Source organism: Mustela erminea, chromosome 6, assembly GCF_009829155.1.
Source record: "Mustela erminea isolate mMusErm1 chromosome 6, mMusErm1.Pri, whole genome shotgun sequence".
NCBI classification, from domain to species: Eukaryota; Metazoa; Chordata; class Mammalia; order Carnivora; family Mustelidae; genus Mustela; species Mustela erminea.
In genome coordinates, this window is record NC_045619.1 from 138,805,176 (window position 1) to 138,827,722 (window position 22,547).

The following is a 22,547-nucleotide window of genomic DNA, read 5'->3' on the forward strand; positions in this document are numbered from 1 at the left end:
AAAAATTATATACGAGGTGTATAGAGTAGGGTTTCTTTCTCTATGTAAAGGTGATAATTGCATTTTTTTTTCCTTTCCTCTGATCATAGTGAAAGGTTGCTCAGTAGAATGTATTAGCACAAATGGCAATTCAGAGCTAATGCCACCCTCTGTCTACGAGGAAGTGAAATTGTGTCACCCGGGTGGCAAACACAGTCCCTAGGGAGGTGCCTTGTCTGAAAGTGTTCTGCTTCATGTAGCAACAACTTGGGCTGGGTTGCTTTTCTCAAAAATGAGAGACAAGCAGGTACAGTGAAGGTCTCTGGACCCAGGGTCCACCAACAGCCCAGTGCCAGCCTTCTCTGCTATAAAGTGAGGGGATGCTGAGTTATGAGGTTTCTAAGGGTCTCTGCCATCTCCAAAGTGATTTCTTCTAATGGTCACTAGAGAACCGTTAGACCAGAATAAGACAACAAAGGGTTAATCTTCTGGGAAGAGTCCTGGTTCTGACCAAACATTGCTCAGTTAATTTCCAGATGGCATCTTGGGTAATTCAGGACATCCTCTGGGTGGCTTGATGTTAAGTGACTCGCATGAGTCACACAGAAGGCTTTGGTCCCTTGAGCAGCTAATTAAAACACTCCCTGCCTCAAACTGCTTTTCCATCTGTTGAGCCTTTGTAGGAAAAATAATGAAGAAACTGTTTTGTCACAGGAAGACTTGATTTTGCCTCCGATTTTCCAGTTGACATCCCCAAATGAAATAATGAGTTAACTATAAATATGGAAAGCATGTTGGATTTTTAAGAACTGTGCATTGGGAAAAACTGAAGCAACTGTTTTATATCCTTGTTTTTATGACATTTTCACGAATCTCTGCCTTTCCAGGTTCTGTCCCTGGCTTGGGCATGTCGGTTTCCTGACAGTCTTGTGTACCTGTCCAGTGTTCTCACAAGGCACCCGTCTTTCTAATTAAACTGTTCGATTCTTTGTTCCAGGAATGTGCTAAGTAAGACTCCTTCCTGCTTCTATGCCTTTTGTGTTTTTAGAATGTTCTTTTGCACTCCTTCACCACAAACAAATTCTATGTCTATTTTAAAACCTTTTCTTACTTTTACAGACCTCACTGATTTCTCTTCTGAATTCTGGAAGGTCTTCCAGGCAGTGAGTGAATATGTACATCTCTCTGTATCTTCCCACGTTGCTTTCTATTTTTTGCCCTTTCTTCCCATGGTGATCATAAGTGCCTTGAGAGAAGGATCCACAGGTAGTATTCCCAGTCCTTCATGGGATTTAATCTAGAGTAGTGGTTAATAAATTCGAGTTAATTACTATTTCTGTTGGGGAATGTGTATTTTTCTTTCATTGTTCAAGATTTTAAAATTCAATTCCATAAATGGTTTTGAGTTTTACTCTATGCTGACAGCCATGGGCAAAAAATAAATAAATAAAAGGTATAATTCATGGCCCCTGCTCTTGTGTACGGTCTCAGAGGGGCAGGGGAAGGGATGAGCAGCTTGGGTGTGGGGTAGCTGTGCACATAAGTGGCTTTAGTAGCTTCTAGGCTGAGAGCGCTATCCAGTAGGGCAAGGGCTACAAGGCCTAAGGAACAGTGGGGACTCCTGTGGGAAAACAGTAACTGGGCAGAAGCAATAAAACCCAAATAGTTTCTTGAAACTTTTCTCAGTCTGTCTCTTGGGCCCATAAACTATGTGTCCTATTTTTGATGTAATACTGTGGAAAATTTCAACCATATCCATAATCTTAATTTGAGGCCAAAAAAATTACCGTAACGGTTCATCTTAGTGTTTTTGTCAGGTGTCTTCTAATTTCACATTTTAATTTTAAGTTTAATGAAATGATAATTGACAGTTATGTCATGAGGAAGGACAAGTCAGCATGACGTCACAAAGTGATGATTGTTCACCACTCTTGATTCTTCACCAAGTGAAGAAAATTCCAAATTATTGTCAGAACAGGGTTGGGCAAGGATCATCTACTGATGGAGCTAGATTTCATTTGGAGTGGCAGGCAGGTGCAGTTGTGCCCTGTGCTCCTCTGAGCTGGGGACTTGCTAAGTTCTTTTCCCAACTGTCCCTCTACCTTTATGTAAAGGAAGAAAGCAGTAGGTCACTGTGGCCCAGAGTCAAAGATTCAATGAATTCAACTCCCCCTCTCAGTGGCAAGAAAAGCAAAGAATCTGTGGTCATCAAAAAAATTTTGTTCAATTTTTTCATGATTATATTAAAATACACACAACATAAAAGTTACCTTTTAAAACCACTGTAAAGTGTCCTGTGTAGCGGTATTAAGTACATTCACACCGAATACAAACATCACCACCATCCATCTCCAGAACTGTCTTTATTTTGCAAAACTGAAACTCTGTACCCATTAAACACTAAACGCCCATTCCTCCTACTCCCAGCCCCTGTCAACGACCATTCTCCTTTCTGTGTCAATGAATTTCATTACCTGATAGCTATTTCATAAAAATGGAGCCATATAGTATTTGTCCTTTGGTGACTGATTTATTTCCCTTAGCTTAATGTCTTCAAAATTCATCCATGTTGGGGCACCTGAGTGGCTCAGTCAGTTAAGCATCTGACTCTTGGTCTCAGCTCAGGTCATATCTACTGGTTGTGGGATCAAGCCCTGCGCTGGGCTCTGTAGCCAGTGCAGAGTGTGCTTGAGATTCTCTCTCTCTCCCTCTCTCTCTGCCCTCCCCCTACTTGTGCCAGCTCTCTCTAAAATAAATAAATCTTTAAAAAATTCATCTATGTTGTAGCATGTGTCAGAAGTTCCTTCCTGTTTTTGAGCAATATTCCATTATACGTATAAGCCACATTTTGTTTATCCCTCCATCTGTCAATGGACACAGGTTGCTTCTATATTTTGGCTACTGTGAATAATACTGTTCTGACCATAGGTGTATAGATTGAGACCACTTTTAATCTAGTAGAACAGAGGACATCGATGAGCAGAATAGGATTGGAATAAGGAAAAAAATCGAGTAAAAACAGTGAAAATGGCTGCTCACTCTCAGCCCTCATGTCATGAGGTAGTTGGGATTGGCAGGTATGAGGGGCTGGGGGCATAGGACATTGGTCTGGTCTAGAGTGGCAGCCATCATTAATTAGTGCCTGGTCTAGAGTGGCAGCCATCATTAATTAGTGCCAGCAGCTCATGGTCATGAGGGAATGGGCATCCAGAGTTGCCCCCACTATCCGTTCCAAGACAAATGGGCATTATGGACTTTCATGTGAATTTTACAACTTTTAAATGTTGTCCCCTAGATGAAAAATTTTAAAAGATTGTGCAAGTCAAATAAAAATGTCTGCAGTCTCTATAATTTGAGATTTCCTCCTAAAATATACCAATCAGTAAAGCAATGTAAATGATACCAGGGTTTTATCTGTTTAAATTGTGCAGGGATCAGCAAACTTTTACTTAAAGGTGTAGATAGTAAGTACTTCAAGCTTTGCAAGGCTGTATAGCTTGTCACAATTACAAAACTATACAACTGCTCTATTTTGTAGCATGGAAGTTGTCACAGACAATATGCAGATGAATGGGTGTAAATGAATTATGTTCTAGTAAAACTTTATTTACAAAATCCTGTGGCTAGTTTGTCAACCCCTGGTGTAGCTGAATCAGAGGGCAGGGGCAAACAATCAGGAAAAATAATTATAAACTTTGATGGATGATAGGGGACTGGTTAATTAAAATACAGAGCATCTATAAAAAGAAAGTACTGTGCATCTATTAAAAGAAGAATGAGAGGGATTTGTTTGTACAGTGACAGATTGCATTTTTCAAAGATAGTGGCACTTTGATATTCTACTCCTCCCATTGAGATAGGGTCTGGACCCTCTGCCTTTGAAATCGAATGTACTTTTGCGACTCTCCTGCCCAGGAGAGTATGGTGGAAGTGATGTCATGTGACTTTCAAGGTTAGGGCATGAAAGGGGATAGAGCTTCCTCCTTGATGTTGGGAAATGTGCACACATGAAGCCTCTAGCCTCCAGTCATCAGTCGGACTAATGTGTGAGGTAGTCCATGCTGTGAGTTCGCCTGACCTTGACCATGTGGAAGGACCATGTAAAGGGGTCCTGGGACAACAAGAGATAGAGAAATGTAAGCCAGCGTTGAGATACCTCAGCAGCTCACTCTTCCAGCTCAGCCACCTTCTGACTGCACACCCCCTCCCAAGCCAAGTCTTTCTAGAATTCCTGACCACAGAAGCCACAAGAGAAAATGCCATGATTGCTGTTGTTAAAGCACTAAGTTTTAGAGTGGTTATGCAGCATGAGGTGATTGGAATGTGCACAGATACAAAAGGATGACGCACTGTATCATTAGATGAAATTAGAGCAAATCAACACAGCACGTATTTATGGGAGGATAATACCAAAACCTGTTAGTTTAAGTATTGCCTATGGGGAACAGAGCTGTCGATCTAGGGCAGGAGGGAAACCATTGTGTTTCCTTTTGTTTTCGTGTAATTTGAAGTTTTTACCATGTGCATATGTTACTTGATATTTTTTAAGAATTGGCTTACATTTTAAATAAAATGGTGGATGGTAATTACAATTTTCTCAGTTCAAGAGATTTTTCTTTCTTTCTTTCTTTCTTTCTTTCTTTCTTTCTTTCTTTCTTTCTTTTTTTCTTTTCTTTTCTTTCTTTTTTTTTTTTTTAGCATTGGCTCCTTTTTACCCAGTGCATCTATAGAAATTAGAGTTGTGTGCTGTGGTATTGAAACCTTCACAAATTCACATATTTAAGAATATAAGGATATTGGAGATAAAAGAATATGTTGAAACATGGATAATTTAGGAAGAAAACCTGCTTCCAGGGATACATGAGTAAAAGTAAAACACTGCATCTCAATTTATGGTTTAATTTATCTCAAGGTTCCATTTGGGAAAGATGAGGAGACACAAATTTTAATTTAAAAATCCCCAGTGGGTTATTGTGCTCTTAAGGTCATTATCATTACCACCTTCTCCAACCTCCTTATCTTCATTGTCTTTACTGGAGTGTGTGTGTGTGTGTGTGTGTGTGTGTGTGTGTGTGTGTGTTTAAAAAATCTATATATATTAAAGGTTTATTTATTTATATTAGAGAAAGCTTGAGCATGTGCCCAAGTAGGGGGTGTGGCAGAGGGAGAGAGAATCTTAAATAGGCTCCAAGCTCAACACAGAGCCTAATGAGGGGCTCTATCCCACAAATTGGACTTGGTCATGACCCGAGCTGAAATCAAGAGTCAGACGCTTAACCAACTGAGCTACCCAGGCACCCTGAAATGTGGTATATATATTTTTAATGAGATCATTTAACAGAAGACTTTGGTTAATCCCTGTCTAGAATCTCTCTCTCTCTTTTTTTTTATGTTTTAATTTTTTATTTTTTATAAACATATATTTTTATCCCCAGGGGTACAGGTCTGTGAATCGCCAGGTTTACACACTTCACAGCACTCACCAAAGCACATACCCTCCCCAATGTCCATAACCCCACCCCACCTTCTCCCAACCCCCCTCCCCCCAGCAACCCTCAGTTTGTTTTGTAAGATTAAGAGTCACTTATGGTTTGTCTCCCTCCCAATCCCATCCACAATGGAATACTATGCAGCCATCAAAAGTAATGAAATCTTGCCATTTGCGACAACATGGATGGAACTAGAGCGTATCATGCTTAGCGAAATAAGTCAAGCAGAGAAAGACAACTATCATATGATCTCCCTGATATGAGGAAGTGGTGATGCAACATAGAATCTCTTTTTAATCTGAGTTACTTCTGGAGAGACAGATATTGTCCCAAGGAGACTAGATTTGTGTGGAGACTATTTACAATCAATTTCTAAATTCCAGAATAGTTTCCTAAAAGCCCATTTCATTCCTTACTTTAGGCTTTACCTTAGATTCTTGGATCTAAAGGCAGACACAATTTTATTGATTGATTCAAGCCCTAATTTCTATAGATGCACTGGAGAAACATGAAGAGGACCACCTCCTTGTGTTACTTTAAAACAGTGGTTCTCAGACTTGAGCATCAGGATCTCTTATTAAAATACAGATTTCTGGCCCCACTCCCTGCGTTTCTCATTCTGCAAGTCTGGGATGGAGTTTGAAATTCTGCATTTTTAACAGATTTCCAGGTGATGCTCATGTTGCCAGTCTTGGGACCACTCTTGAGAACCACTGTTTTGATGTAATTCTTTCTCAGACCAAATCGGAGAACCTCTTTTCCTCTCGCAGGTGAAGAAATCTTTCAAATATGTTTAGATTTTTTTTGTCCTACTTGATCACCACTTTACGGAAACTTTGTGCTTGTCTTTCTCCAACTTTCCAAGAAAGATACACATTCTCTTAACATTTTTCCTGAGCCTGCTGCCTTTTGTTTTTATCCTTTCGAGTCACCAAGACCAAAAGTTCAGCCACAAAGATGAATAATCCCTTGACCTCTGTGTCCGGTGCTGGCCCATTCTGGCCTTGCTCTGTGCGGTTTCCCATCTTGAGTCTGTTCACTTGTGTTCTCAGATGTGCTTTGTACTGAAGGGGACTCAATCCTACCTCTCTAACATGTTGTATAAAGTATCTGTCCAGTTTCAGTGGTTTGCTGTGAAAGGTATGGTTTGACTCCAACATTTAAATACGTTTAAATAGAATGACACTGTGAAACTCTTCGAATGGGGTGTTAGAGTCCCTCTGGGTGTCACAGAAGCAATATGCCTTGATACCAGCAGGGCATCATCTTATATTTATTTTGAAGACTAGCTTAGGGCTGGAAAGAAATTCAGAGAGCAGACGCAAGTCAAGAGAATCGTTGACTAGTTAGGTCACGTCCTGTAGGGAAAGTGGAATCCTATCAGAGTAACGTGGCTCTCTTCAGCATTTATTGAGAGCCTGTGGAGTCCTGAAGACTGTGCCGGGGTTTGAGGACCCAGAGATAGAAAGACGGATCCACCGAGACGACTAGCCCCATGGTGGTGAGTGTGGGCTCTGGGACAGGTGGGATCGATTTCAATCTCTTCTCCATCACTGTTAATGGGCCAATATGTAAACTTACAAGCTTGACTTCTTCTCATGTTTGAAATGGGAATAAAGAACATGTACCCTGAATGTGTGTCCAAGTCCATAAAGAGATAATGCCTCGTCTTAATCTGCTCGGGCTGCCATAACAAAATACCATAGACATAAACAGCAGAAATTTATTTTCTCACTGTTCTGGAAACTGCAAAGTCCAAGATCAGTATCTGGCAGGGTTCATTTTCTGGTGCAGACTCTTCCTAGCTTTTATAGAAGGCCACATTCTCACTTGTGTGACCTTTTCTCCGTGTCCTCCTGGAGAAGGAGAGCAAGCTCTTTCGTGTCTCCTCTTGTGGGACACTCACCCCATCAGGAAGACCCTCATGACCTCATCAAACCTTACTCAACCGCCAAAGGCCCATCCCCAAATACCATCACGTGGTGGGGGGCCGTTAGGGCTTTACCACATGAATTTGTTGGTGGTGCTGTGGGGGAGAAGACGAGGGCCACAAATGTTCAGTCTGTGCCTGTAACTTGTTCAGCCAGTTCTTGGAGTTAGAGAACTGCTTTGGTTGCTTTACTCATTAATGCTTCCTTCCTTCTTCAGCGTCTGCTTTCAGATGCCCTTGGATGAAGTGCTGTTGCGAAGGCTAGAAATACACTGAAAACTTTTAACCTGCTTTTAATCTGCTCCATGTAGCGACTGCTCTTGTCAGAGGCTTCGGGATAAATTTAATTAGCATACACTTCCCTTTTTCTGGCTTCTAATACCCCAAATAGTGTCTTGAGCTCAGTATCGATTCCCACTTTCCAATAATGTGATTGTGGTCTCCATGGGAAAGCTCTGGAATCTAGCTTCTCTAAGTGGGTATTGAATTTGATTTGGAAATAGGTGTGCCCTGATGTCTTCATCAATTTTATGATCCTGTAAATGTGATCTAAAATTTTATAACAGAAAAGCATTACGTACTTCACATACTTGACTTCTAAAATTCCAATACTTCATTAAACTACTTCAACAGTGTGTATTCTCTGTTAAATAGGAAATCTTCACCGTGTCCCTTTGTTTAAGTTAAGTTAAAAGATACGCTTCTCTCTCATGAGCTGGTTGTCCAACCATAGTTGTTTTATGAGTGGAGAGAGTGGTGAGGCAGAAAGCGAGGGCAAGACAAAGAAGAAAAGAATCCTATGCCAAAGGCTGCCAAGTTGAAGATGATCTCTCTGATGAAAACAGAGCTTCACCCCTACCCCAGAATGATTGATTTGCACTTTCTCATGTCACTGAAAATACCGCGTGTTTTAATTCCAACAGAAAACCAAACCCCTGATGACGGAATTCTCCGTGAAGTCTACCATTATTTCTCGTTATGCCTTCACTACCGTGTCCTGTAGAATGCTGAATAGAGCTTCCGAGGACCAGGAAATTGAATTTCAGTTGCAGATTCCAGCCGCAGCTTTCCTCACCAACTTCACTATGTAAGCGACACTCTGGTCAGAGACCCCGGGATGGCGGAGTCCGTGTGGGGTAGCCAGGGTGAGCCCGAGAGGATGTGAGCTCCACAGCCTGGGGGCGTGAGAATGTCTCCCAGCAGATGGCATGGGGCTCAGAAGGTCGACTCCCTCGTTCCCTCTCGCCTTCCTTCTCTACCTACCTTCTTCCCTTTCTCTCTCCCCGTCATCCCTTTTTCCTTCTTCCTTCCTTTCCACAGTCTCTTCCTTGGTTCTGTTTCTGTCCTCTTCCCATCTCCCATTCCTCTTCGTTTCCTCTTTCTCTTCTTCCCTCCGACCAATGAGTGCCCGCTCTGAGCCAGGAGCTCTTCCAAGTGATCAGTGTATTTCTATGAAAAAGACAGTGTTGCTCAGCTACAGAAATTGCAGTGGGGAAAAATAATAAGTAAGTAAACAAATCAATAGATGAGATAATTTCAGACTGTAGCGAGTGCTTAAAGATGGCAAGTAGCACCGAGAGGAGCTTGTCTAGACGGGGAGAAATCAGGGAGGTAGTTCAGAAGGAGCAGTGTTTAAGTTGAGGTCTGAATGATGAGATAGCATGATCCATATGATATACAAAATAAACTATTTCTCCTTTTCTTCTGAACTAGGAGGTAAAGACGTGCAAAGAAGGGTGGATTTGAGGGTTTCATTTTTGGGTCTGGGCAAGATTCAAGCTGGTGAATCTTCATGGAGATTCGAACAGATCTGATGTCCTCCTGGAGAATCCCAGAGGCACCATGGGTCAAGCCCGACTATTTGGACCTGTTTTAAAATTGCCCTAGAATGAAATGAATGATTCAAGGGTAGTGCCTTGGTCTGGAATGCATTCTTTCTGGACATCCAAGAGTCACATAAAAATATTTTCTAGGGTTGTCATGGTTATGAGATCCACGTTTGAATTTGTCTTGGAACTGCAAGTTGGTAACGTAGCTGTCTCTTGTGTTTCAGGCTCATAGGAGACAAGGTGTATCAGGGAGAAATCACAGGGAGAGAAAAGAAAAATGGTGATAAGGTGAAAGAGAAAAGGAATAAAACATCAGAAGATAATGGGTAAGTGCCACTGAGTTAAGGAATTAAAATCCACTTGAGCAAAGGGCCTCATTTCTTACTCCTTTGCCAACTTTTTTTTTCTTTTCTTCCCTTCCTTCAAGGATTTATCTGCTTTTTATTATTACCATAGAGTCGATAATTAAATATATACAGTTAACAATATAGCAGGAAAAGGTTTATCGTGAAAAGGAACATTTTATCACTCTGAGTCCCCAGAACTCACTTCCTAGAAATATCCACTTCTAATATTTTCTGTAATTTCTTTTTGTAGTGACTTCCCTAACTCTAAAGCTTAAGGTAGTCTAGTTTTTTAAAAAAAATTCTTAATAAACATCAGACATTATCTGTTGATTTTCTGCCAGGAAGGAAGAGGATTTAGCATACGTAGGACACTCCCACCTTCCCTCCGTGTTCCACATTTTCACGTTCTTTTCTCTTCTTTCGTCAGTGTAAGCCGTGTTACACCATCTTAGACTAGACCTATCTTAAATTTCCACTCCTTCACTGAAACCCTACGTTTCCTTTTCCATTTCCAGTACCCATCTTTTTCTACATGATCATTTACTTTTGCACTGTCAGAATTACCAACATTTAAATTTTAATCTCTAATGGTGTATATTTTCTTTGTTTTGTCTATAACTTGAATCTAAACATTGAAAACCAATGACTAGTATTTGAGTTTTATGATTACATGAAAGTCATTAACTGCAGAGCCACTTGGTATACTAAGATTCTATTTCCCTCTCTGTCAGCCCATTTGAAGTAAAGTGATCTGTTTCCTTTGAAGAAAAATGATTCTGTTATCCAGATAAGTTGGTGTGAACATGTGAACCTGTTTTTGTTCGTTAATAAAAGGATGTAGTTTTGAGAAAGTTTGTTATTTAAAATCATAGACTGTCAGAAACTTTGCTGTTGGAAATCTTATTAACAAGAATGGAATATCTCACTCTTGCCTGGAAGATGTGAGTCATGGGTTTACTTTGATACAAAAAGCAGCCAAGGTCTACAGCTTCAGATAAGGCATTGTTGGCCACAAAAGTCGACATTTATCTTAACTTTGTCGTTCCTAAGGACAGAACCTTGACTTTGTTTCTAAGTCCAGGGTGCTACTAACCACTTTATACACAGCCCTGCTTTGTTTCGAGCCTCCAATCATTGCTTCATTTAACTTTATCTGCACTCCATTTTTCTCCCAATCCTATATACCTTTGTTTGGCCAGATTCTCTCTCCATGATGCCTTTGGTGTGTAATTTCCCTTACTGCAGCAGTTTATTGAAACCCAGCTTTGTTGGACGGCAGGTGGGTCCTAAGTGGTCTTTATCAGATGAATCTTATGAGGATTATGTTTCATTACAATTCATAAGTCATTCATAATTATGCCACAGTTTAGTTTAGTTGGATCACAACATATGCATTTGTTTTTCCTGGACTTTTTAGTTATCTTTCTTTTTTCTAATGAGGTGAACCTTAATTTGTCAGGGCGCCTGGGTGGCTCAGTGGGTTAAGTCTTTGCCTTCAGCTCAGGTCATGATCTCAGGGTCCTGCGATCGAGCCCCGCTTCGGGCTCTCTGCTCAGCGGGGAGCCTGCTTCCTCCTCTCTCTCTGCCTGCCTCTCTGCCTACTTGTGATCTCTGTCTGTCAAATAAATAAATAAAATCTTAAAAAAAAAAAACCTTAATTTGTCACTATTAACATCTAGCAAGACACATAACTCTTTTGAAATGGTGACTAAATGAATTACTATGACAGGTCTATAAGCAGCGACATCCATGTTATTGCCAACAGCAGTTAGAAGGCATCATTGATCGGGAGGCACATCCTGATTTTGGAGCTGTCAGTTATGGAAGAATGGTGTCTCCAGGTCCATAGATTACTGTCATTACTTTGCAGCCTTGTCATCAATGTTTACCCTGGGGCTTCTTTTCATTTTCTTCTGGGTTGCTTTTTTTATTCCTTATATTCCGTATCTTCCTCTTTCTTTTTTCACTTTAACTTTGCTGGAGTATATTCTGAAGTAACTTCCCCAGAATGGATGTATGAGAGGCAAACTTTCTGAGACCTTGATTAATATTTTGACAGCATATCGAGTTTAAGATTGAGAATAATTTTTCATCTCAACTTTGAAGACATTACCCCTAGTGTCATAACATCCAGTGTTGCTAGTGGTACATCTAATGTCGTCTAATACCACTCTCTCTGTGTGTCCTCTACCTGATGTTTTGAGAGTTTACAATAATGGGTTCAAGTGTCAGTCTTTCTTCAGTCATTCTTCCCAGCTCTCAGTGAAGCTTTTCCATCTTAATAGTTGTGTCTCTTTTTAGCACTGGGAAAGAGGAGTGTAGGAAGTCTGTCATCTTAGTCACTCATTCATATATGGACTTGGAGGTCTCCTTCCTGTGTTTGGTGCCCTTCCCACTCACATCTTATGCTGAGCCCGAGATTTCCATCTCTCTGATGTTCTGTATCTTGATCCATAGTCTGAGCTGTAGAGTTCTTGCTCTATTCCCCATCTTCCAAAAATGTTTTGAAGTGCTGTATGCACTGATGGTTGCCCCTACCACTCATTGCCTGGGTTTAATCCTTTACTATCCCGTTCCTTTTATGGTCAGTCTGCCATCTTGAATCAGAGAACCTTCATTCCAAGCCCTGAAAAGGTTTGGAATGGCTTATATTTGTATATGCTTTGCAATCCTTTATTCTTCGACCTTATCCCTAGCCATATCCACCAAACTTTACCACCTATAAAAACCCAAGATTTTAGCGATTTTAAAATGACATCAGATGTCAGGCTCACTTGACCATTCTTGTAAAAAGAAGAATGTAATTCATATCTTGACCCCAAAACTCTCTCTCTCTCTCTTTTTAAAGATTTTATTTATTTATTTGACAGACAGAGATCACAAGTAGGCAGAGAGGCAGGCAAAGAGAGAGAGGAGGAAGCAGGCTCTCCAAGGAGTGGAGAGCCCGATGTGGGGCTCGATCCCAGGACCCTGGGATCATGACCTGAGCCGAAGGCAGAGGCTTTAACCCACTGAGCCACCCAGACCCCCAGTCCCAAAAATCTCTTTTCCAGATGTTCACCTATTTCAATATTCCCTTTCCCCCTTGGCTCCCTCAAGCCTGACTACAGGAGAGGTAGGAAAGAACAGTTGAATTCTGTACTCTTCAGTATTCTTTGAAACTTTGTAAACTTCCTTTAGTGCAGGCCTTTGGTTCTCTTCCCGACACTAGTTTTTCTTCTAGGGATTCTCTTGAGAGAATGGCCAGGACCCTGAGGGGATTTGAGGGAACCTGGCTTTCTCTGACCGACCCTGTGTTTCCCTTTTATTTTCCTTATAGGGAGAAGGGGACTGATATGTTCAGAGCCTCTGTCGTGATTCCCAGCAAAGACAAAGCAGCCTTCCTCCTCAGTTATGAAGAGCTCTTGCGGCGGCGGCTGGGGAAGTACGAGCACGTCATCAGCGTGCGTCCCCAGCAACTGGTGGGGAGGCTGATGGTGGAAGTGAACATTCTGGAGAGGTCCGGCATCGAGTCACTAGAGGTGCTGCCCTTACAGCACAGCCGGCAAAAGGGCAGCGGGAGAGGGGAAGGTGAGTGCGATTGCCGGATCTCCTGTGCTGACTCAGAGCAGGGCGCTGGCTTTAGAGGAATCTATAAAACAGATGGCCCCCCTGCAACAAAGCCTCTGAGAATTTACGAGAATCTGAAAGATAGCAACACAACAAAGGCAATGCCTTTATAAGCTGGTTCCATCTGGAGATTTAAAGGTGTTTAAATCATCTGACAGAGTAATCTCTTTTCTGAGCATCTAATCCAGGTGAGGCATCTAAAATATTGGGAATGTTATACGTTTGGTAACATTTGCACTAGCAAAAACTTTATGTCATCCTAAATATGCAGGGAAACAAACATGGTTAGTAAAATATGGTTATGGAAACAATGCAACATGGGACGGGGGGGAAGAGAACACTTGTACACACTCTGTAATGTTAAATATGTTAAGTTCGTTAAATGTGAAGTTGACAGATGTCTAGAAAGTTCTATAAAATAATACTTTTATACTAGGGAGTGAGGGATTACAGGGTTATTTTTCTAAGAATCTAATTTCTAATTTCTAAGAATTTAGTTCAGTTGTTAACTAGAAGAATTTTTAAAACACTAACATACACATTTCAATGATGTATGAGTCTCATTCTTAAATTAAACAGTGACAACTGTGTACTCTACATTTGCTTGAGTGCAGGAACGTTTTGGTTCGTTACCAGGACCACCATTTAGGTTCTTCTCAAATTCTGGTTTTTAAAATTGTACTCCATTTGTTGAAATGATAATGATAAATTCCATACAATGTAATCTTAATTACTATATTAATTTCAACTGATGGTTTATATGAAATGTTCATGGGTGTCGGGCCTTATCCTAAGTATAAGTAAACCAGTCAGGCTTCATGTCAAATCCAATAACGAGGCCGATGTGTCAGAAAGTTGCACCAGGATAAGAATCTCTTGATTACGGTTATCTGTGACATTGAGGTCTGGGAACGGCTGAGCAGTAAGTGAATAGGCAGAATCTGAACTCAGCCCCCGTGGCCACAAGGAGAAAGAAAGCTGCTTGGCCAAGAATCTTTAGGAATGAGATTGAGAGGAGAGTAGAACACGACTTGAAGGGGGAGGGGGAGAATGTTGTTATTTCATATAATGTGGAAATAGTCAAGACCCAGGGCTGGTGTGCGGAAGAATGGACTGTGCAGATGATGCGCTTTATTTACTCTTGCCTGTGCTAAGTTCCCTTCGTGACTGTCCATGGGACAACGAGTTTTGTCTCAGACACTGGAGAGTGTCCTGGTTCTGTGGGGGACTCAGGTCTTTTGTTATGTGTCCATTCCCAAGGCTGAGTATGATACTCTTAATCTAGATTACATTGAAAAATTACAAATATTGTCGAGGTATCTGACTTTGAGAAACGGTGTGAAATATAATACACCATTCTTATGTCCTAGAGGCAACCATGTGTGTGGTTAATGGACTTTAGTTCAGCTGTTAACTAGAACCCTGACAAAAATTTTCTAGGTCTTGGAAGACTCTGTTTGCCCTGTAAAGCAGGGACAGCAACTCTTTCACAAGGTTATTGGGAAGTGTGTGTGCATGTAAAGTGCCTGGCCCAGAGTAAGGACTTAATAACGAAGTATTATTATTATTATTATTATCATTATCACCTTGTATTGACTTTTTCTGTGCAAATCTTATCTCCCCTATTAGAGCATAATGGTTGGGAAGGCAGTTCTGTGTCCGGTTACTTTGTTTCCTTACAGTATTTTGCACAATGCCTTTCAAACAGTAGATAGCTAATTTCATGCTTGCACATCAGGAAAGAAAAAGAAATACACCCAAACTAATAATGAAGGATGTTTTAAAATTCCATTTCTTCCTAGTCATAATCTATAGGGGAATTCTCCTATGTTCAGCCATGTGCAAGAGGGATGTTTTTAGGAGGAAGAAGATTCTCTGTGAGTTCCTGGGATCTCTGAGAGGGCAGGGTTGCTGTGGCCCACGTGTCTGGGACAGGGCCCGGGGCTCAGCCCCGTGTGGAGGACTCAGCGGTGGGAGACTACTCAGGTGGTCCTGCTGTAGTAATGAAATGTGTGTGCTTTGCCTCATTTTCAGAACCACTGCAGCTCTTCAGGGATGTGTATGAGTTGTGGTGTATGTACATGTGTTATATTTGGAGGCCCTGTGAATTAGCGATTGTTAGCCGAAAAGTTGCTTACTGTTTATATCCTGGGCCTGTGAGAATCTCAGAGGAATTTTTCCAGACCATTGATCTCTTGGGAATCTGTTTATTTTTAAGAAAGTTGTTTTCCTAGCTTTTTGTACCAAAGCGGATATACTGCCTTCCAAAGCGTGGAGATTTCACAAGTATGTATCCAAGCCAGGTGCAGTGGACTGGTTCCCTGTTGGCTGCTCCTTCCTGTCCTTCAGCACTCAGCTTTTAACTGTCCCTGCAAAATGGCAGCCCCAGTACGGAGAGGCACAGGTTGTTGTGATTTCTGTCTGGACAGTATTGCGTGCTACCAAAAGAAATCCAGGGTAGAGATCAAACTAGAATTGGGCTTGCACCAGAACATGAGCTGTAATTGTGTGAATGTGGACCCATGCCAGTACATTCCTCTCCTAGATCTGGCTACCACTGAGCTATCAGACTTCTGGAATTTCTCAAAGCAAATCTTTGACCACTGGACCCGTTGCATCCTTAGGGATGCACTTCTGGATTAGGATTACTGTGTGCTTGGTACTGGACTCAGTACTTGCTGTATTATATCTCATTCAGTCTTTATAGCAGCCCTCTTGGGTTATACTTTTTATCCCCATTTTATTTGTGAACAAGCTAAGGTTTACAGAGTTTAAGTACAAGAACAAGGACTCATATTTAATTATTGTTAGAAACAGAATCTGAGCTTAAAGCTGTTTGACTCTCAATTCATTCCCTCACCCACTGAACTGAGTACATAGAAGATTATAAAATCCTAAGGGTGTGAGATCACATTCTACATCTCTCCCTAGTTGTGTAAGAATGAAAAGAAATTCTCAAAGCAATAGAACGTGCCTTTAACAGTTTAGTTATCTGGCATATCAGGATTGGGGCCAGAGCCATCACGCTGTAAATTCATGAGCTCCTATTCAGTGTACAAGCTACTTCTTTGAGATGTAATTTGGAAGCCAAAGCTTTATACTTACTGGATTATTAAAACATTTAACCCATGTACATGGTTCAAAATCTAAAAAACTATAAATTGGTGTCTAATCTAGTGAAACACAAGACTTCTTCTCTCTTATGCCTGCCCACTCTCAGTTCCTCTCCTTCCTAAAATATTTTGGTGATTTGTGAGCTCAGTGGGACAGAGTCTCTGAAATCAAGACTTTTCTGGAACATCATGGGATGTGTGGGCTTCTGAAGGTGTGTGCCAAGATAGCTATTCCATGCATGCGGCTGGTTCAAGGCTGGTTGTTTCAGATTCTGTGTCAAAATCTTGAACTTCTTGTTGTTCCAGGGCACCTAAATCACTGCGCTCTCCATGATTCCAATTTGTTTTTGGCAGAAAATTTTTATTTATGATAAGAAACCTGACAGCTGAGAGTAAAATCAAGTGAGATAAAGAAATAAGGTGCCTTGCCTGTTTTTTCCCTTTTTGCTTTACATCAGTGACACTCAAACCTGGTTATACCCTTTAGTCACCTGGAGCGGTTTAAGAAAAGATACAGATGCCTGAGTCCCACCTCAAACACATGAATGGGAATTTCTCAAGGTAAGGCCTAGGAAGCTATATTTTTGGGTGTGATACTCTTACGAATTTATACGAGAAACCAAAAAATATATGAGTGCTTTTGACATGTTCATGTAGTTGTAAAGCTAAAGAATAATGCTGCATATTTCTCTACCACTAAATAGGTATGGTTCTATGGCTTTCATAGTTTCCCCTTTATATTCTTCAGTTTTTAAAATAGTTTTATTGAGGTGTAGTTTATACAGGATAAAATTTGTTCGTTTTAAGTGTATAATTCGTTGATTTTTAGTCAATTTGCAGAGTTGTGCAACCATCACCACAATCCAGTTTTAGAACGTTTCTATCACCCCAAAAGAACCTTGTATCTCTGCAGTTGCTCCCTGGACCCACCCCAGCCCCAGGCAGCGACTAATCCATGGGCTGTGTCTCTTCAGAGAGCTGTATTTTTTAAAGCACCCCAGGTGATTCTGATGCCCTACAAAGGTTGGGAACCCTTACTTTGAACTTTCTAGCAGACTTTAGGGGCATTAATAACTATGTCAAGATCTGAACCTACAGAACACTTTCGATCCTTGTTAAATGTGTATCATTCTTCTTTTCTGCCTACATGTTTTCACTATTGGATACAGGCCAGCATAGAATTACTCACACAGTTGGTGGAAAATAACCTCTTCCCGTATGCAGCTTCTTCTGTTCATCAATGTGGAATGGAAAAGTGCCAACAGGCCATCCCCGTGGGGTTGGCGCAGTCTTTCTAGTATAGTCTTGAGCTCCTTAAATAAGGTATCCCATCTTCTCTTGGAAAAGATAAATACAATCATTCAGGGCATTTTGGGGGTCAGAAAAGCTTCTCTTTTTTCTTTGATTCCCACCATGGCTTTCTGAACCTCTCCTGCTCTTCCCCACTTTTCCCCAGACCACAGTGAGAGCAGAGGCTCCTAGCTTTCGGAGCCTGGCTTACTGTCCACCTTTACGTGCCAGTTGCACATAGCTCCTTTGGCTCAGAGGGTCCTGATCATCAGTGCATGTTACGATCAGCCGGGGAGCTTTTGGAGATCTATTAGCTATACCAGTTAAATTAGAGGCCCCAGGGATGGAAACCAGAGGGTTGTCTTCTTGTTTTCAAGTGTTACTTGACTCCATTCCTACCTCTTCGTTCCCTAACACTCTAGTCCTGGGCTGCTCACTCTGTTCCAAGTTTCCCAGCAGGAGTTCCTAAGTGATCTCAACTCCTCATCTTTGTCAAAACCAATGGACTCATGTGAAATCACCCTAATCTGACATTAAAAGGAAATTTTACTTTCAGGGGCTAGGAGACCATCATAATTGTCTTCATTTTCTCCCAGTATCTGGTTCATCTTTGAGGGGGTCCCATACTAAAGAACACTGAAGACAGCTAAAGAGAATCAGTTTGTGCTCTTAAAATACATTCTAAAAAGACAACCTACAGAATGGGGAAAATATTTGCAAATCCTATGTCAAAGCATCTGGTGTCCAGAATATATAAAGAATTCTTACAACTCAACCAAGAAAAGATAAACAGTCCAATTAAGACATGGGCGAAGGACTTGAAAAAATAAAAGAATGCAACTAGGTTTTCAACACTTCCCTGGTGTAAGTTGGTTAATTTTGCCAGATCTTGGGTATAGCTCTTATTTTGTTGTGAAGGGGGGATTAAGAGGCAGAATTTGTTTCCAGAAGACTGGGTACAAATACATAGATCTCCTTTTCCTGAGTTACCAGATAAAATATAGGATGCTCAGTTAAGCATGAATTTCAGATATACAGTTATATCCTATGCAATCTCTGGGACGTATTAACACTAAAAAAAATCTTATCTGAAATTCAGATTTAACTGGGAATCCTGTGTTTTTATTTGCTGAATCTGGCAGCTTCTGTTGAAGGACTGCATTGTGACTGATGGTTCACCCCTTGTCCCAGCTCCCTGCTGCTCTGTATTCTTCCCCTAGATCCAGTCTCCACTCTGTAGTTGGAAGGGAATGGCCCTGTTTGGCCTCTGTGCATTTGCCAGGAAATAATAATCTGGTTGTTATGTGAGGGTTTCCAGCATTGTTCAGTGCAGAAATTATTCAGGTATGAATCATTTGGCTCCATAGTTGGTTTTGTTTTGTTTTGTTTTTAATGCTGATATGAGAACCATGTTGTTCGTTCTGACATGGGTTGTATTTCAGTCAGGGCCAGCTGTGAGCAGGATGGCTCCGAGAGACCCAGGAGGGTGGCCTTCTCTCTTGAACTTGACGTTGGTGAGCAACCTACTCTTCTTGGGGAGACTGCACTCTGTCTCTTCCCTTTTCCTGTTGCCTGTTTGGTGTATGAGGTGGATTTTTGTCGGGCATGTGGCACTGTCCACCATAGCTGTGGCTGAAGCCAGAGACGTGTCCATGGCATGTGACATGGGTTACTGAGAGCACCTGCCATGGCCACCAAAACACTCTCAAGATGGATTCTCTTGAAAGGCTCCCCCCTTCATATGCCCAACTATGGGCCAATGTGTTGAGTCATCTCCATGCTAACCGTTCAACAAACTTGTCTTGAGTTCTCTCCACATTCCTCGCAGCTGTGCTAGATGCCTGGAACCTAATAGTGTCCAAGACATTGTCACTCCCTTGGAGAACTTCTAGTCAGCAATTCTTAAGAATTAAAGAAGTCTAATTGTGGTAAAAAGCACATAACGTTAACTTAACCGTCTTAATTAACCAGCTTTAAGTACAGCTGAATAGTGCTGAGTTTATTTTCATTGTTGGGCAACCAATCTCCAGAACTTTTTCAACTTTCTAAACTGAAATTCTGTATTCATTCAACAACAGCTCCCTGTTACCATTCACCCCCACCCCACCCCTCAGCCCCTCATAACTACCAATTCCCTTTCTGCCTCGGTGAGTTTGACTACTCTAGGTACCTCATGTAAGTGGAATCACACAGTATTTGTCTTTTTGTGACTGGCTTATTTCACTTAGGGTACTGCCACCCAGGGTCAGCCATATTGTGGCTGGATTTCCTTCCTTTCCATGGCTGAAAAATAGTCTGTTGTATGCATAGACCACGTTCCTTGAGTTTCTTCCATTCTTTGCTACTGTGAATAGTGCTGCTTATAATAAACTTGGTGTACATGATCTTTGAGATCCTGATTTCAGTTTTATTGGGCATATACCCCAAAGTGGAATTACTGTATCATCTCTTAGTTCTGTTTTTAATTTGTGGAGGAACCTCCATACTGTCTTCTGTACTGCTGTGCCATTTTACAATCCCACTCACAGGGCCCAAGAGCTCCAGTTTTCCCACATCCTCTCCAACACTAGTTATTTTCTCTCTTATTGATAGTAGTCACCCTGGTGGGTATGTAGAGTTGGCAGTTTTGAATGATAAAGGAAAATCCTCTGTCTGGTTGAATCTGTGAAATGCTGTGAAGATTTTCCCAGTGACTGAGCCATGTTCCAACTTTGTGTAGGTGGACAGTGTGGAGGCATGTAACAGAAATCTCTTGATCTTAGACTCCTCTGCTGCTCTGGCACCATTTTTGGTAGGTTTCCCTTTGGTTCAGTCTCAGATACTTAAAGAGGTAGTATTTAAGGTTTTCTGTAGACTGAAATTGATACCAGGAAGGGATATAGCACATGCTTTTAGGGCGTAACTGTGTGTAGAATGTGTGAGAGTTGACTTGGTTTGTGTGTAATTTCTCTGGAACGTCAGTCACACAGGGAAAGCTGAGGCTTAGGAAGGTAGTATTTCAGTAAGAAAGAGCAGTGAGTAACTAGTGAAGACGGCAAACTTTCTAAGAAATTTGGACAAGTACTACTTTATAAAGTGGCAGAGTTGAATCGGAACCCTTTCAGCGGTCAATCTGCATTAGTATTCTCTGCTAAGTTGTTGCCATCCTATCTATATGACGCTCTTTTCCAAAAAGATTTCAAACACCTATTATCAATCTTGGGGATAAAACACCTTTCCCATAAGAAAAGGATACTCGGGGGCTTATGAAGGTATTTAACCAAATTCCTTCTCATCTTTATTAACCAACTTTATCACATTTTCCCCTGAGACCTCGCCAGTATACATTTTTTATTGACATGTGATTCATGCACAGCATTATCTTAGTTTCAGTTGTACAGAGTGATGGTTCTATATTTAAATATGCTATAGAATGATCACTGTACTAAATCTAGTTAACATTCATCACCACACAGTTATGGAGATTTTTTTTTTGTTGTGATGAGAAATTTTAAGATTTCTTCTCTCTCTCTCTTTAAAGATTTTATTTATTTATTTGAGAGAGAGAGAGAGAGCACACAAGCAGGGGGAGCAGCAGAATTTTGTCTGTATTGCTACCCTCAAAGGGTAGTTGCCCCATTATTCACAATACTTTTGACTGTCCCGTATTGAAGAAATCTCCCCACTGGGGGCCAGGCGAGCAGGTTACATAAACAAACGTAGACAGTTTAGACCATTTTCCAAGGGAAATGAGAAGGCAGAGTTTGTTTGGAAACCCTTTTGTAAAAGCACCAGGTGTCGGCCTCCTTCCTCTGACGGTCGGCAAACCCAGGGTCCACAGGAAGGAGACAGGAAGGAGTCGGTTGACCCCAAAGGGCATAGCTTCCAGATGATGCCCTTGACTGTGGTTCTTTGCTTCTAAATCTTTTCACCTTTAGACACGTTACATAGCAATTGACTTCCTTTTATCCCCATGTGGTTGTCTAGGAGAAGAATGTTTATTTGCAAATAACACCCATGTTCCGGGACAAAACTAAGGACCTACGTGTTCTCTAAAATACATGAAGAGCTTTGTCATTACAAGACAGAATCAGGGGGAAGAATATTTAATAGCATTTATGTGCATGCTTCGTAACCTTACGTAGACTCCTTGGAGAGTCTAAGGAAAGCCATGGGCCCTCTGTCCAGGAAAAATACACACATGTATACTTTTATGTGAAATTCTGTATAAAATTTCAGGGGCCTCTTGGGAAGCTACAAACTCCATGATACTTATTTATTTATTTATTTATTTATTTGACAGAGAGAAATCACAAGTAGGCAGAGAGGCAGGCAGAGAGAGAGAGAGAGGGAAGCAGGCTCCCTGCTGAGCAGAGAGCCCGATGCGGGACTCGATCCCAGGACCCTGAGATCATGACCTGAGCCGAAGGCAGCGGCTTAACCCACTGAGCCACCCAGGCGCCCCTCCATGATACTTTTTAAAGATTGTTCTTGCTATAAATATTCTTGAACTCCCTGTTATGAATGTTTATTATGATTTATCTTTTTTCCTCCAAATAATGATTATTTTGTTTTCACTAAGCTTTCAGTTGTATGGAGAAAACTGTTTGGACAAAAATGTAAACTGTATGTTATCAGAGAGTATTTTTTTTCCCTCATGAGTTGTGCTTCACCCAAGACAAAGAGAATAAGAAGCTCCTTCAGAAGGAAGGGGGGGGGTATAGGTCTTGAGCACTTTCCACGTGCCCATACCATGTTCAATGCCTTATGTATGTGATCTCACTTCGCTCGGACAGTGATTCTCTGACGTGGATTTACTCCACTTGAATGGATGTGGAACAGAGGCTCAGAGATACTAAGTTAGTCATTTTGAGTCTGCCAACTCTTAGAGCCCACTTTCTTTGGTATTATGCACCTTCTAAAATAACTCGTATCTTCTTGTTCAAAAATACTGGATTCTAGACGGGGAGAGTGTATCCGGA

The 22,547-nt window shown here is 41.2% G+C and overlaps 1 protein-coding gene across 1 annotated transcript in view; it reads left to right on the plus strand.

Moving 5' to 3' along the window:
* ITIH5 (inter-alpha-trypsin inhibitor heavy chain 5) overlaps positions 1-22,547 on the plus strand; it is a 72,482-nt gene that overhangs the window by 12,901 nt on the left and 37,034 nt on the right. The window contains exons 3-5 of the mRNA XM_032349793.1: positions 8,322-8,485; positions 9,452-9,553; positions 12,894-13,144. Coding sequence (XP_032205684.1) covers positions 8,322-8,485; positions 9,452-9,553; positions 12,894-13,144 — 517 coding nt within the window. The remainder of the gene's footprint in view (positions 1-8,321; positions 8,486-9,451; positions 9,554-12,893; positions 13,145-22,547) is intronic.